Source organism: Spermophilus citellus (genome assembly GCF_964194105.1).
Source record: "Spermophilus citellus genome assembly, chromosome: 2".
In the NCBI taxonomy this organism is placed as follows: Eukaryota; Metazoa; Chordata; class Mammalia; order Rodentia; family Sciuridae; genus Spermophilus; species Spermophilus citellus.
In genome coordinates, this window is record NC_138183.1 from 4,420,108 (window position 1) to 4,437,732 (window position 17,625).

Here is a 17,625-nt window from a genome sequence, read left to right on the forward strand (position 1 = left end):
ATAGTTCATCCTTTATTTAGCTGTATTCATGAATGAGATGTTTTCCCATTATAGAGAGATGATTCTTTCTGAATTAATAAAAAGTTTGGTCAAGTTTTGATCAAGACTTTGATCAAAACTAAAATAAGAAAATTTGTTCAAGATAAAATCCAAAACCAGGCATGATGGCTCACGCCTGTAATCCCTGTGGCACGGGAGGCTGAGTCACAAAGATCACAAGTTCAAAGCCAACCTCAGCAACTTAGCAAGATCCTAAGCAACTGAGTGAGACCCTGTCTCAAAATAAAACATAAAAAGGGCTGGGGATGTGCCTCAGTGGTTAAGCAACCCTGGGTTCAATTCCAGATACAAAAAAAAAAAAAAAAAAGCATTAAACCACAAAATGAGATGATGAAGGATTTAACTCTGTCAAAGACTTATGTTTTCAGTGAAGGACCTCATATTCAAAGTTGACTGATGAAGAGAGTTAAAACATTACAAAATTCACAAGGTCCCTAAGAGCTGGAAATTTTAATAGGACTTAACCGGTTAGCAGAAAAATAGAAGTCAGTAGAAGATGTATAACAGAAAGCCAGTTTTCAGAAGGGAAGTGCAAGTGATGATAGGTGTTATGACATATTAGCTCACACTAAGAAGGAAATTGAAGACACAGTGGTGAGCGGCAGTTTGTGATCTTTTTTTGTCTAGCAGTCTTTACTCCTAGGTTTACCCATCAGAGGATCATGTGCACACATCCATCCATCCATAAGAATTTGTTGGTCTTGGGATTTTCTCTCATGAGATTGTTTATGCTGTCAGACCCAGTTAAGAGAATGGATGAATAAAATGTAGTTTCATACTAGGGAATATTATGTAATTGTTGATACCAAGAGAGACTTTGAAATATTGATTGAAAAAGAAAGCTGATTTGTAATACAATACTATTTTAGGTAAACCACACCCACTCTCTACACACACACACACACACACACACACACACACTGGATTTTTCAGTGATACTATACCAAATACAGGATTGTGGGTGCCTAAGGTACAAGATGTGATGGAATTGGAATACAGGAAAAGTCAAAAGAGCCTTATATACTAATGGAAGTGCATCATGAACTGAAGATTAGGATTAACTCCACGTGAGATCAAGGGGGAGGAAAAATAACAGCAAGAGAGTAAGCATTGAATTTGGTGAATGGAAAATTTGGTGGTAAATTTGGTATCTACTTTCTTTTTTTACAAAAGCCATGGAAAGAAGTTGGTATAAAAGTAGTGAACAGAAAGATGTTTTGCTAACCTATGCAAGGACGACAAAAAAAGTCATGCTACGTGGTGATTAGAAGATAAGGAAGTTTTTCTTGTGTGTGTGTGAGCTAAAGCTTCATTATTAATGGGAGTGAGCAGTAGGTAGAAATCGATATGAGAAATGGATGACTCCATAATAGAGTTTGAGTTCTGAAGAGGAGGAGAGAGATCGAGAAGGCGAGTTAATGAGTTTGCAGATTTGTGATGACGGCATGGGTTTGAATGCCAGTTGCTTTGTCTGTTTTGGGTCTTGTTGTCTTCTGTCTCCTGAAAGGCAAGGGTGACCTTGGGTACTGTGAGCCAGGCCAGTGCTGCAGGAACTCCTTTTCCCCAGTGAGACAGCTATTTTCATGTAATTTTTTTTCCCTCAAGAAAACTTCCTTAGAAACACAAACATCTCATTATAACCAAAATACTTAGTGTGTGTGGAAATACTTTCATCACATCATATTATTACAATAGTTTCCTCTGTGAAAAGTTAAATTATTAGGAACACTGTTTGCTAGAATGATCCTTTCTTTTTTTTAAATTGATTTTTTAAAAATTATACATGACAGCAGAATGCATTATAATTCTTATCACACATATAGAGCACAATTTTTCATACCTCTGGTTGTATACAAAGTATATTCACACCAATTCGTGTCTTCATACCTGTACTTTGGATAATAATATCCATCATATTCCACCATCATTTCTAACTCCATGCCCCCTCCCTTCCCTTCCCACCCCTCTGCCCTATCTAGAGTTTGTCTATTCCTCCCATGCTCCCCCTGCTTACCCCATTATGAATCAGCCTCTTCATATCACAGAAAACATTCGACATTTGGGTTTTGGGGACTGGCTAACTTCACTCAGCATTATCTTCTCTAACTCCATCCATTTACCTGCAAATACCATGATTTTATTCTCTTCTATTGCTGAGTAATATTCCATTGTGTATATGTCACTTTTTTTTATCCATTCATCCACTGAAGGGCATCTAGTTTGGTTCCACAGTTTAGCTATTGTGAATCATGCTGCTATAAACATTGAGTGGCTGTGTTCCTGTAGTGTGCCGTTTTTAAGTCCTTTGGGTATAGACTGAGGAAAGGGATAGCTGGGTCAAATGGTGGTTCCATTCCGAATTTTCCAAGAAATCTCCATACTGCTCTCCATATTGGCTGTACCAATTTGCAGTCCCACCAGCAGTGTATGAGTGTACCTTTTTCCAAAGCTACAGGCTCACCAACACTTCTTATTGTCTTCATAATAGCTTCCATTCTGACTGGAGGGAGATGAAACCTTAAGAGTAGTTTTGATTTGCATTTCTCTAATTGCTAGCTAGAATGATCCTTTCTGTGTAGTTATTAGACAGGGGGGACTCAGACCTTCTTTGAGAAAAAAGCCTACCTAGGTCTCCATCTTCCCACACTGAGGAAGGAAGGAGCAGGGTGTTCTTTGTTCATTTACAGTGCTTTGTAAGATTGTTACATCATTACCACTCCTTTCATATTTGTAAAGCCACTGAATGTCAGTTTCTGTTCAGTGTATTCTAAATGTTCTTATATTCAGGGAGCTTGATTTTTGTGTGTGATTCTTTTCATCCTCTGAACTTGGAGAATTGTGGAATTGGGATTACATCCACCTTGGTAACACTCTGGTGGACCACGGCATCCACTTGTTTGACTTTCAGCTGTTACTTGGCTTAAAAAAATTAGCTCTTGCCTTTTACGATTTTTAAATTTCCTAGATTCAAATAGGTTATGAAAAAGAAAAAGAACCAAATGGGTCATAAAACTAACTGCATCAAATACACAAGCCAGTGACTTATATATTATGTTGAGTATATTAATTAGGATTTCTTACCTAGCTGAGTTTCTCTGATGTCTGCAGAAGTTCAGTAATCATTGGTGGGCTATCATAACTTGTGGAGTTCATGTAGAAGTTCATATTAGGCCCAAATAATTTCAAAATAAAACTGTCTGCCCTCTTTCCTCCAGGGTGGGAACTAGCTAGGATCTTCTGGTCATTCTTAGGCACATCTCATGTTCTCTAGGGTAAGCAGTGATGAAGTTTTTTTTTTTCTTTGTTGTACACACTTGGATGCTATTGAGGTGTAATGTATAAATTTACCTTTTTAGAGTGTTCAGTTGAGTGATTTTAGTAAATCTGCAGTCAGTCAACCATCCCCACAATCCAGTTTTAGAATATTTCTGTAGCCCTGTGACAATCCCTTATGTCTTTTGCAGTCACTTCCCATTCCTAGGACTAGCCCCAGGCAGACACTGATCATCTTCTTCTGTAGATTTGCCTTTTCTGGACATGTCACCTCACAGGACTAGGCAGTACATTAGTCTCTTGCGTCTGGCTCCTCTCACTTACCCATGTTGAAGTGTCTGTTATATAGTGTTTCATGGTCTTATTGCCAAATGAGATTCTGTTGTCATTGTATGGACATACTTCACTCGTTTATCCATTCACCAGTTGGTGACATTTGGGTTGTTTCCAGGTTTTGGTGATTGTGAATAGTGCTGGGAGCGAGTGATGCATTTTTGAAGATGATTCCAGTACATGTAGTACCATGGGGTGTTCTAGCTGTGAATTGGGTGGTACAGACTGACTGTGGCCCACAGTTCTACCTTATTAGAAGATGATGCACATTCAGTTCCTTTCCCATACCCTGTCCCTATTGTCATTGTGGGTTTGAGTTTACTAACTTGGGTGCAGAAGCGGCTGACCATCAATAGTTTTGTTGTTTGTTTGTTTGTTTGTGTGGTTCTGGGGAATGAACCCAACAATTTGTGCATACGAGGCAATCATTGTATCAACTGAGCTATATCCGTAGCCCAACCATCAATAGTTTTTTATGTTGAATTTTATCAGAGGAACTGTGACCAGTTATAGATTTAAATACTCAGAACTATAATGTTATATTTAGATAAAATTTTTCTTTCAGCCTAAACAATTTGTTTTCAAACAGTTGAAATATAGAATGACTTATTTGTACTTGTAGTCTTATAAATTGAGGTTTGGGAGGAGTCTTCTTTCTCAAGAGCACTTCTGAGTTTGGGGCTTCAGCAAATTGGGAGAGGGATACAGACCGATTTAGAAACTGGTGAGATGATATAGTGGTGAGAAATCCCAAAGATGCCATAAATCTAGGTCCTTTGGCCTTGAACACGCTACCAGTGCTGTCTAGCAGAGCTTTATTGTTTCTGCAGTATACAGTGCAGTGACCACAGGTGGCTGTCAAGCACTCTAAATGTGGCTAGTTCCTGAGAAGAGGAATTTTTAATTTTAGAATTTTCACTAACATAAGTGTAAATAGACACATTCGGCTAACAGCTGCTGAATTGGGCAGGGGAGTGTTAGACAATTTCATTAAGCTGCCAAAGTTTACTTTTTAGGTTGTCCCTTAGGATTCTTAGTTCTAAGTTTATTTTTGCTAACTTTGGGAAATTGTGCTGTTTTGGCGTGATTTTCCACAATATTTTTGCATTGTTAATTTTCTTTTTTCTTTTATTGCTATATATAGGTGGCACAGGAATGGATCAGCTCTCCAAATAAAGAAAATTTCTATCAGTTACATTTACGAAAATTTCCAGCTGATTATAAGAAAAACTGGGAATTTGTGGGTAAGTTTCTTCTTATGTAACTTGAGTATATGATATAGTAATTAGAGATTTCCATATAAGAGAAGACATTATATGTTGTTTGAGTTTTCTGGGACATAGCTTTGCAACCTCTTATGACAATATGTGAAGTTTTAGTTAATGAGTAATAGGACAGTTATGAGTATAAAATTCATGGGTTTCTCTTTCCCACTGTGTAATTAGAATACTGCAGGCTAAACTATCAGTGGAAGCTGTGGATGGGAGGGAGAGTGTGAGAAAAGGCTTAAGTGAGTGTGTGACACTAGCTGCCTATACATTCTAGGTAAGTGTTCCTGGTGTCTGTAGTCTTGGTTCATACTTGGTTTGACCCCATCTGGCTTGATGCTTAGTTACAAAAACGAACCAAACATCAGAACTCCTTAAAATAAATTGCATTAGTATGCACAAGACTCTGGGTTTGATCCCTAACACCTGAATAAATAAATAAATTGCATCAGTCCTCTTTATCTTCCCCGCCATGCAAATCCCATCCTACTCCATAGGTCCACTTAGGAAAAATGAGCACATGTGACTGTTTGGGTCAGTGGTAATATACATTCCTTGTAGGCCATTTAAGAAATATCAGCAAGCAGTAACATCACCCCCATATAGTTCCCATCATTGAGAGATATTTCCATTAACTTTTTTGGGGGGGGCAGGTACTGAGAATTGAACTCAGAGGTACTTAACCACTGAACACATACTCAGCCTTTTAAAATATTTTATTTAGAGACAGTGTCTCACTGAGTTGCCGAGGCTGGTTTTGAACTCACAATCCTCCTGCCTCAGCCTTCTGAGCCACTGGTATTACAGTTGTGTGCCACCAAACCTGGCTCTATTAACATTTTGGTACTTATCTTATTGCAAACTTTATCATTTTCCTGATTAAGAGTATGCACATTAAATCATTGTACTTACTTCACAGCAGTTTTCATTCATTATTCAGCAAATACAGACTTATTGACCTGATAGAAGACGAATCTAGTACAGGATGCTTAGCTATGAAGAAAACATAAAATTCCTGCCTTCAGGAAGGTTACACACACACACACACACACACACACACCTTTTTTTTTTTCTGGAGGGGCGGTGTGTACTGGGGATTTAACCCAATGGTGCTTTTCCACTGAGCTACATCCCCAGCCCTTTCTTTCTTTCTTTCTTTAAATATTTTTTAAATTTATTTATTTGTTTATGTGGTGCTGAGGATCAAACCTCACACATACTAGGCAAGCACTCTGCCACTGAACTACAACCCAACCCCTTTTTTTATTTTTAGTTTTTAAATGTTTTATTTATTTATTTAGGTTGTTTTTACATTAGTGGGAATTGAACCCAGGGCCTGCACATCTAGGCAAACACTCTACTACTGAGCTCTACCCCAGTCCCCTTTTTTTTATTTTTTGAGACAGGGTTTCATTAAGTTGCTGAGGCTGGTCTCGAGCTTGCCATCTTTTTGCCTCAGGCTCCCAAGTGCCTGGGATTATGGACATGTGCCACTGTGCCCAAGGAAGCTCATATTTGACATATTTTCATTTAACATATTGTAAGTATCTTCAGTGTTATAAAATAATAGCAATAGTATATTTAATAGTCATAGTTATTCCATTGTGAGCATATTCATCAACCAGTCATTCCTACTTAGACTTATCTATCTTATGTATCATTTTTCTTCCTTTTTTTTTTTTAATTTTTTTGTAGTTGAAGATGGACAGAATGCCTTTATTTTATTTAATTGTATGTGGTGCTGAGGATCGAACCCAGTGCTAGGCAAGTGTTCTCCACTGAGCTACAGCCTCAGCCCTTGTGTATCATTTTTTAGTATTTTAAACAGTAAATGAATCTCTTTGCTCAGTCAGACCATATGCACATTTAAGACTTCGATTCATATTGTCTTGGCTACTGAAAGGATCACCACTTTCACTTCCAGTGGTAGGATGTACATTTTTCACATTTGTTAACTTGACACTTTATGTGTGGAAAATGTATATCATTTAAGATTGTACTTCTGTTACCAAACATTTACTTGGTTATTTGTGTTCTTGGGAATAGCTCTGCCTATTTATGGCCTCTTCTCCTTTTTCTTATATTAGGGTATTATTTTTCTCTTCACTTGTAGCTCTCATTGCAGTTATTTTCTTCAGTGTCATTGTTTGCTCCATTTTGTCTTGCTGTTTTGGAGGCATAGATAATTTTTATTTTTATGTATTCAAAACTACCATATTTATTTCTTTATAGTTTTATTATGTATCTAGGTGCAATAACCACAAAGCATAAAGCCATTTAAATATAAGTCCCCCCTCCCTGCCACAAACATCTGTTTTATGTCTCTCTGTAAATTGGTACAGACTCCTAGCAGTGCATTCAGCTTGCTGGGGAGGTCCTGACTGGAATGCAGAGGGCTGGGGCACAGCCTGTTTTAGCATCTACTCACTGTTAGAACAAAGAGACCGGGCCAGACGCAAACTTCAAAAATCAGCTCAGCCTTTATTCAGGAACAGGACTACACCTATGGGAATGGATCCACTTTCCTGTGGAAGATGAGCCACCAGACAAAGGAGGGGACTGGTTTTATATAGGTTGTGGGTGATGTAGTGAGTGTGCCAGTCTGGGCACTCAGGAATTTGAGTCCTTGAGCTGGGGGGTCAGTGAAGTTGTCTTGAAAAGATTAGTATCGCTTCTAGGTTGGATAACACTCTGTCTCCCCACCTGTGGCCAGTGTCTGGGAATGATTTATCTTGAAAGAGAAGAAAGTCATCATTGTATGGCTTTCTTTTCTATTTTTTTTTTTTTTCCCAAGGCCTCACTATTTTGGGTTTTTTTTATTTTCCATATCCAGTGAGGTTGTTTTCACCATTTTTTGCTTCTAGTTTATCTAAATTTTTGTCTCAATCCTGTGGACTGATTTAATTTTTTTCCCTTCTGCTTGGAAGACAGAACTGTGAAAATGTTTACCATTTGTGCCACCCAGAGCCCACCCTTGGGAAATTTATGTCCTTTCTCTTCACACCTGGAGGGAAAAACGGAAACAAAGGTTATTATTTCCTGAGCTATATTTTTTTCTCCCCTTATTCTAGCCAGCACAGCCAGAAGCAATGGGGGGATCCAGCTGTCAGCCCTCCTGGAGTTGGCTCTATTGTTTTCAAATTCCTGGGGTAACTTCTACCTCTCCTACACTAGATAACTTCGTAGCTTACCCAGGCACCAGCCAAAAGTTTGTAATACCCACCTACATCCTTCCTTTTTCCCAAACACTGCTTTTGGCCGTCAGGGTTGTTCTGGTGAATTCTACTTCTGACCCCAACACTGGTGGGAATGGGGAGTCTCTGACAACCCCTCTGCTGTGTTGGATGATTTACTAAGAGGAGTCATGACACTGACCATATAGTCATATTCATGGCTATGATTTTTAATCATGAAAGAAAGCAACAGAAAAGGGAGGGGGGTGTGCTGGATCAAGTCTAGAAGAAATCAGTATCCTACGAGTTCCCTTCTAGTGAAGTCACAAAGAATGGGCTGTATTCTCTCAGCAACCCATTGCAACAACATACAAGAAATGTTAAGGCTGGGGCTGTAGCTCAGTGGCAGAGCGCTTGCCCTGCACATGTGAGGCACTGGGTTCGATCCTCAGTACCACATAAAAATAAACAAATAAAATAAAGACATGCTGTCCATCTACAACTACAAAAAAAATTAAAATAAAAAAAATTAAAATAAAAAAAAAAAAAAGAAAAAAAAGAAATGTTTCTACTAGAAAAGCTCATTAGAGACTTAAGCCCAAGGTAAGTATGTACCAAATATACCAAAGTTCTAGTCTTTAGGAAAAACAGTGTTTGATATGTGACTATTATTTTCACAAACAAGTTAGACATAGTAAGCCATTTTTTCCCAGGGAATGATGAGAACTGTCCCGAGACCCAAGTTCCCAGGCACCAGCCAAGGGCGGGCAGTCTTGCAAGCAGGCCTTTCAAAAGGTAGCAAGTGCACTATACTCTTCTTCTGCACAGCATTGATGAATACCAGCGTTTTTACTGAGACTACAACCAGAAGTGGATCATGGCGTATGAGTCTGCATAAGTCCAACTTTAGGAGATAAAGCCAAGCCTTTTGTATTAAATCCCACCAGCAGGGCACAAGAAGTAATATTATTCTGTCTTTGCAAGAACTTTGGTACTGGTTGTTACAGTTTTAGCTGTTACGATGGGAGTACAGAGTTGACCCTTGAGTTTATTGTGAAGCTGAATGCATCTGTGGAAGAGCACCTATTGGGATTGGCATCTCTTGTTCCTTTTCTGTGGCTTGTCTTTTTTTTTTTTTTTTTTTTTTTATTGATTTATATGCAGTGCTGAGAATCAAACTTAATGCCTTACACATGCTAGGCAAGTACTGTACCACTGAGCCACAACCCTAGCCCCATGATCTTTTTCTTATTGGTGTTGGAAATAAGTTATTCTCCCACTTTGGCTTATTTTTTAATCTTTCAGTGATGTGACAAAAATTCTTATTTTATTCTTCTTTTTTTAATATTTATTTATTAGGTGTAGATGGACTCAACACAATGCCTTTATTTTTATGTGGTGCTGAGGATCGAACCCGGGTCCAGCCAGTGCTAGGCAAGCACTCTACTGATGAGCCACAATCCCAGCCCCTTATTTTATTCTTAACATAATGAGTTTATCAATTTTTTTCTTTTATGGTTCCATGTCCTATTTCTTATTATGAAAATTAAGAAACTTTTCTCTGCTGCAGATTATAGTATAATAACTTTATAGAATCACAATCAGCTGACTACAGCTTGCCCATCTCCCTACCCTGTGTTTTGTTTTTGTACTGCCCTAAAGTAAGGTCTTTGCATTTTTAAATAACTGTGAAGAGGAGAATATACAATAGATAGCATATATGGCTCCAAGCCTGGAAAAGTTTACTAATTGTCTGGCTCTTTATAGGGGAGGTTGGTAGACCTTACTGTTCACCATTGTTTTTCTAACCTGAGGTTGATTTTATGTATGACTGAGATATAGGGGTTGTGTTTCTTGTTATTTCCAAGTGGCATTCTAATTCAGTAATATTTGCTGAGAGACCATCCTGTTATGCTGCAGTGCTGGGTTTATCATATTTATCTAGTGTCCATTTGATGCAAGAGTGTGTTTCTTAAATCTGGATAACTGTGCCTGCTCATATCACATTGTTTACTTAATCTAGTTTCATAAAAAATTCCATTCTTCCACAGAGGACTTCTTAACTTGTTGTACTTTTGAGTGCTTCCGCTGTTCTTGGCCTTTGCATTTTGATGTGAATTTTAGAGGGAAAAAAGTGAAATTTGGAAGAATTGATCCCTTTACAATAATTATTTCATTTCTGGCATGTATTTTGAACTATTTAGGTTTAATTTTTTCAGTGGAGAGGTTTGTTTGTGGAACATGATACAGGCAAGGCAAGTGTTCTACCTCTGAGCCGCCCCCAGACCTGTGGAGAGGTTTCATACAACAGCTTATTTTTAGGGTAACAATGCAGTGAATATATCTAAAAATACATATTATTTAAAAACTTAAGACTTCTTTTAAAAAAGTCTAAAAAGTTAATAGTAATTCTTTAATCCATATTCAGATTTCTATTATTCTCATTTTCTATTATTCTCAATTTTTTTAAGCTTATTGAATCAATTTGCAGATTACTTCCATTAAGTGACATTGTTAATAGGTCTTTTTAAAACTGTAATTCTTTCATTTTTTCCCCTCTTGAATTTGTTTAAAACATTGGGTCATTGACTCTATATAGAGTTAATCACCATCTGGATTTTATTGATTATATTCACTTGGTGGTATTTAGAATGTTCCTCTGTCCTCTGTTATTTCCTATAAATCAAGGTTTGACATACATGGTTGATGAGATTCAGGTTTAATTTCTGTGATTTCTCTGACAGCAGGTGCATGATGTCTAGCTTCTTTTTTTTTTTTTTTTGGTAATATTTGCATCTGTTGATGCTCAATGACCAGATTCATTAACTCACAAAAGTCAAAATAATGATATTTTAATTTTATAATTTTTTCCTTAACTGAAATACTTATATGGAGAGAAATTTCTGTATATCTGTTTGGTTACTCAGCAATATAGTTTATAAAGGAAAGGAAGAAAAAATACTTAATTCCTGACCAATTTTCAAAATAATGAATTGATTCACCACTCTAGTAAGCTCAAAGATTTATGTATGGCTCTGAGTATAATTGTATTTTAACCCATTACAACTGATTTCATTGGACCCTAAATTTTCTTCTTGCTTCTACCTGCACCACACGATTATAAAGGGGCCCCTTTCCCTTCTTTTGTTTCATTTAAATCACATCTACTTTTGAGTCCTTAGCCTCTCTGTTGTGAACAGATTTCTATCAGGCTGTCTCTAGTATTTTCCCATTTAACGTAGTCTTAGTCTTCAGACCATGGATTTCAAGCTGCCTTAGGCTGATGGACTGTCCTTTTATTCACTTGTTTTCGCCCGTGTGTCCTGGCTCACTGCAAGGATGGGAAGTGAGTGGAGAGCTGAATAATCATTTGCTGGGATTTGGTAGTTTTAAATTTATCATTTACAGAAAATTTGAAGTTTGGGCACTGCTTATCTTCACATATTGTAGAGCATGACTTGCATCTTCATTTTTTTTTTCTTGTTGCTAGCAGTGATTCATAACAGGTTTTGGTGCAGAAGATATTTAGTGTAATATTCAAAATATATTTTTGGTTATCAAAACTGGGGTCAAAGGTTGGAATTGATACTCCAACATTAAGAAATCCTCTACTATACTGTTTTGGGAGGAAGTATTATGAGAGGCTGAGCTAGGAGGCTCCATTGCTTTCGGCTACTTCTGGTATTTTTGCATCTGCTTATGGAAGGCACTTTTACAGAAGTATAATTTACTTCCAAAAAATAGACTCTTTTTTGAAGTGAAATTCACATAATTAAATTGTAAGACAATGCAAAACTGGTGATCTAACCACTTTTAAGTATTTCATTTGGTGATGTTGAGTATAACTTTGTTTTTTTTTTTTTTTTTTAAACCCATGCTGGGCATTGAACCCAGGTCCTCACACAGGCTAGGCCAGTGGACTACCACTGAGCTCTTCCCCCAGCCCTTCATTCTTTTATGGCTAGATAATATTTCATTGTATGGTTTTGTACCATAATTTGTTCATCTCTTCAGTGTGGACATTTGAGCTATTGTGAACACTTGTGCACAATTCCAAAGTTTGACACATGTATACATTTAAATATTCACTGACTCAGTTAAAATACATAGAGCATTTCTGTCATCCTCAAAAGTTTCTATGTTTCTCTGTGGTTGTTCTTCTCTTTTCCTGTTCCTTTTAGTCAGTGTCCTGTTTTCTGTCACTGTCATTGTACCTTTTCTAGAATTTTATATAAATAGAATTCTACAGTATGTAGTCATTTATGTCTTGCCACTTTTATTTAATGCTTTTAAGATTTTTTTCTTCACATTGAATGTACCAATAGTTGTTCCTTTTCGCTGTTCGCATTCCATTGTTTGTGTATTTATCACAGTGGTGTATCCGTTCACTAGTTTGATTGACCTTTGAGTTCTAACCTGTGGCTGTTATGAATAAAGTGGCTATGAATGTTTATGTACAGATCTGCATGGAGACAGGTTTTATATTCTCTGTGGTAACTACCTGGGAGTGGGATTGTTACGTAGTACAATGAGTAGGTTAAACTTTATAAGGAGCTGCTGAACTGTTTTCAGAGTGGTCAAGTCCTTGAACAGTGCCACCAGCAGTGTGTGGGCACTGCAGTCCCTCCACTACCTTGTCAGCACTGTTGGTGCTTTTAATTTTGGTGATTCCAGTGAGTGTGTAGTACTGTGCCATTGTGGCTTCAGTTTGTTTCAGGAATATTAATGATGTTGCTGGGTGTGGTGGCGCACACCTGTAAACCCAGTGGTTGGGGAGGCTGAGGCAGGAGGATTGAAAGTTCAAAGCCAGCTCTAGCAACTTAGGAGGCCCTGTCTCAAAATAAAATAATAAAAGGCTGGGAATGTGGCTCAATGGTTAAGCACCCCCGGGGTCAATCCCTGGTACTAAAAAAAAAAGAATGATGTTGAGTGACTTTTCTTGACTTAATGGCCATTTCTGTGTCCCTTTCTGGTTTTTCTTGTATTTTTAGTTGGCTGCTTGTCCTTTTTTTTTTTGAGTTGAAGAAATTTTTTATATATTCTGAAGTAAGTGTTTATCAGATGATATGTTGTAAATATATCTTCCTGGTCTGTGGATTATCTTGATTTTTCTTAACAGTGTCTTGAAAAGCAAAAGTTTAAATTTTGAGGGCACCATTTTATCGCTTTTTTCTTGTTTGGTTTGTGTTTTTGGTGTCCTAAGAAATGGTTCCCGGGGTTGGGTTGTGGCTCAGTGGTAGAGCGCTCGCCTAGCACGTGCGAGGCGCTGGGTTCAATCCTCAGCACCATGTAAAAATAAGTAAATTAAATAAAGGTATTGTATCCATCTGCAACTAAAACCAAAATATTTTTAAAAAGAAGAAAGAAAGAAAGAAATGGTTTCCTAACTCAGGATCACAACAGTTTTCTTCAAAATTTTATAATTTTAGCTTTCATGTTTATGTTGATACCCAGTGGTTTAGTTTGCTTATTTTCAGTTATATAATCCCATTTTTAAATGCATTTTAATTATACAGAATAATGGGTTTCATTGTGTCTGTCACATATACTTTGACCATATCCACCTTGAGTTTATTTGTGTACAGTACATGATACAGTGCAAGGTTGGGGACCCCCCCCCAACCCTTTTAAATCACATTATCAGTTTCAGTGATATTTGTTGAAAAGTTTCTTCCTTCCTGGTCTTGTGTCAGAATCTCACTTGACCTTGAGTGCAGGTACATTTTTGACACTGTTCTCTTCATCTGTATATGTACCTTACACCAGCACTGCACTCTTGATTATTATACCATAAAAAAAGTATTGAAGGACTGGGATTGTGGCTCAGTGACAGAGCGCTCGCCTCGCACATGTGAGGTACTGGTTTCGATCCTCAGCACCACATAAAAATAAATAAACAAAATAAAGATATTGCATCCATGTGTAACTAAAAATATATATTTTTAAAAAGTATTGAAATCTAATTTCAATAATGACTTAAGCCTTCCAGTTCTGCTGTTTTTAAAAAGAAGGTTCTTTGCAGAGTGAGATGGTGCATGCCTGTAATTACAGTGACTCAAGAGGCTGATGTAAAAAGGATCACAGGTTCAAGCCCAGCCCCATCAACTTAGCAAGACCCTGTCTCAAAATAAAAAGGACTGGGGATGTAACTTAGTGATTAAATGTCCCAGATTTAATCCCCAGTACCACCCACACTCAAAAGTTTTTTTTCATTATAGATTTTGGAATCGGTATGAGACTTTGTATAAAAATCCTTGCTATTTTGATAGGGGTTGTTGTGGGCTTACAGATTTACGTGGGGAGAAATGGCATTTTAACAGTATCAAGTCTGTTTATTTTGCAGTAACAGAGATTGAACCCAGGGGCATTTTACCACTGAGCTACACCCCCAGCCCTTTTTATTTTATTTTAAGTGGTTGATGCTGCATTTGAACTTGGGATCCTTCTGCCTCATTCTCCTGAGTAGCAGGGATCACAGGTGTGTGCCACTGCCCCCGTCCAGTATCAAATCTTTAATTTTCCTATATTCCCCCCCACCTTTTTGGGGCTATCTTTGATTTCTATCATCATAGTTTTATATTTTTCAGGGTAGAGTTCTTCACATATTTTATTGGAATTATGCCAAATTTGTTGATTAGTAATCTAGTCTGCCTAGTCCCAGTACTTAGTTATTTAAATCAGTGCATTATTGCTGGATTCAACAATTGACACTGAATTTTCTTATTTCATTGCTTGCTCTGTTTTCTCAGTCTCATTTAGTTTGCAGTTATTCTTTCTCCCTTATTTAGAATACCATTAATAGGTTTAAGAGAAGTTATTTTGTGTATTTGAATCTGTTTCTGAATTTTGTTCTGAGGTTTTGAAAGTGGGGAACAAACAAGAACATTTTTTTTAAATTAAAATGCCAGAATAAACCTCAGATGAAATATATTAGTTACTTCTATTTTGGTGTGTATGTATGTGGTGCTGGGGTTTGAACCCAGAGCCTTGTGCATGTGAGGCAAGCACTCTACTAACTGAGCTATATCCCAGCCCCGAATCAGTTATTTCTTAATATTGACTTTGTAGATGGTTCCCTCCTCTCTCCTTTTGCACTGGGGGTTGAACCCATAGTCTAAGCATGCCAGGCAGTTGCTCTGCCACTGAGTGACACCCCAGCCCTTTTTATTTTTTATTTTGAGACAGGGTCTCTGTAAGTTGCCCAGGCTGGCCAGGAGCTTGTGATCCTGCTGCCTCAGCCTCCCAAGAAGTTGGGATTATATGTGTGCACCACCCTAACCCAGCTAGTAGTCATTTTTAAGAAAATTTTTTTAATATTATTAATTGATGTTTTTAATTTCTTATAGGATTAGATGACCATTTTAAAGTATATACAAAGTCTACTAGGGCTGTGCACTTTGAAACTTAACACAAGGGTTTAATTTTGTTACTCTTATTTAAAATAATGCTATTTAGAGTCACATAAATGCCAGTTTCTTATTGTTTTGTAGTTTATCTGGAAGAATGTGAACTGGCTAAACAGCTTCATCCAAAGGAAAATGATTTGGTGTTTTTGGTTCCTGAGAGACTAAATGGAGAGAAAAAAGATACAGAGAGAAACTGCTTGTACGATCTCCAGGAATATCACTGTGGTTATGTCCATAAATTCCGCCGCACTTCAGTTGGTAAGCAGATGATAAGGCAGTGTGAGAAGTCTGGATACAAGCTCATCTCCTTCCTAACTCATGCTTTCCTAGCCCTGTATTTGCTGCCTATTTGTCAAACAGGTACTTGGTATTGCCAGAGTTCCTTGTCAGAGTTTTTCTAGATTCAGTTCCCTATATTTATTGCTATAGCTTTCTGATTTAAAAGCTTGCTTTTTCAGTATCCTCCTCTTTTCATGTCTTTATCTGTAAATTATGTTTGTTATTACACAGATCATTTGTAACCATCTGTTTGTTGTATCTTGAGTTACATTCCAGACTTGGTTTTTGACTAATTACTGATAAGAAGACTAAACATGAAACTCATTGAAAGGTGGCTTGAGGAATATGCTCTTTCCATCATTCTTTGTCTATTATATGAGAGGGACTTCTTTACCAAAAATAATGCAGGCTTGGATTTGAATTTTACAAATACCTTTAATATATCAATGTGCCTCATGCACATTTATAAACTTCTCCAAAGCCCTGTAAGTCAGTAGGAATTATTCCTTGTTCAGTAGGAAACCATGGCTCAGCAATATTAAGTAACTGTCCAAGATTGTTGTCAGCATCAAGTGCTCAGTCCAGAATTGAAATGTAACCTTTTTTCCCCCCATGAGATATAGGTGTCTCACTTTGTTGTCCTGGCTGGTCTCAAACTTTTCCTTGGGCTCAAACGATCCTCCTGCCTCCACCTCCCAGGTTTTAAGGGCCACAAACATATTCCACGATATCTAACTTGAAACCTCCTTTTGTTGGACTTCAGATTCCACATTCTTTATTTTATGCCAAGCTGCCTTTTTAACATCTGCAACTTGAATATGAAGAGAAGAACATGATTTCTTTATTTCTTCTCCTTCTTCCATTGAATCTTTTTTTAAAAATATATATTCTTTTTTTTTAATATATATTCTTTTAGTTGTTGATAGATCTTTTTTTTTTAAGTGAGAGAATTTTTTAAATATTTATTTTTCAGTTTTCGGTGGACACAACTTCTTTATTTATTTATTTATTTATTTTATGTGGTGCTGAGGATCGAATCCAGTGCCGCGTGCATGCCAGGCGAGCACACTAGCGCTCGAGCCACATCCCCAGCCCATTGATGGATCTTTATTTTGTTTATTTATATGCAGTGCTGAGAATCAAACCCAGTGCCCCCCAGCCCATTGTATCTTAAAAAGTAGCAATAAGCTTGCCTTCTTAGACTATACGACAGATATCCCATGTTCATTAGTATGACCAGAGCTTAATTCTTTGTGTAGAGGTTATTTAGGAGAGTAGCTGCAGACAAGGCATAGTGGCACACACCTGTAATTCCAGCAAATTATTGGGAGTTTGAGGCAGAAGGATCTCAAGTTTGCTGCCAGCCCCAGCAATTTAGTGAGGCCCTAAGCAACTTAGCGAGACCCTGTCTCAAAATATAAAAAGATTTGGAAATGTGACTCCCCTGGATTCAATCCCCAGTACAAAAAAAAAAAAAAAAAAAAAAAAGATGTAGGACTTTATTTTTCTAAGAAGATCTCCTTCCCTGAATTCCTCACAGATAAAACTTTCTGGCTTCTCCGTCTGGAGAAAGGTTAAATGTTTCAAACCTATTAAGCCAACATGAACGCCTGGTTTCTGCCGGTCATCTGCTCTTCCTTTGCTCTGTCCTAAACCATTCTTCCATTTGCTCAGGCCAAGAACCTTGGGCTCATCCATGGTCCATTCTTCCTCTCATACTGTATTTAATTCATCGTAGATCCCATTGACTCTTTCTCTGCAGTGTATCCAAAATCTGGTCCTCACTTCTACATTCTGGTCCAAACTGCCAGTATTTTTTCCTAGTCTGCTGCA

At 37.5% G+C, this 17,625-nt stretch overlaps 1 protein-coding gene across 6 annotated transcripts in view; it reads left to right on the forward strand.

Moving 5' to 3' along the window:
* The window catches only part of SETX (senataxin), an 84,861-nt gene that overhangs the window by 34,621 nt on the left and 32,615 nt on the right, over positions 1-17,625 (forward strand). For all 6 annotated transcript variants that reach the window (XM_081279654.1, XM_081279649.1, XM_081279650.1 and 3 more), the window contains 2 exons: positions 4,811-4,910; positions 15,598-15,771. In XM_081279654.1, the coding sequence (XP_081135780.1) occupies positions 4,811-4,910; positions 15,598-15,771 (274 nt within the window). The remainder of the gene's footprint in view (positions 1-4,810; positions 4,911-15,597; positions 15,772-17,625) is intronic.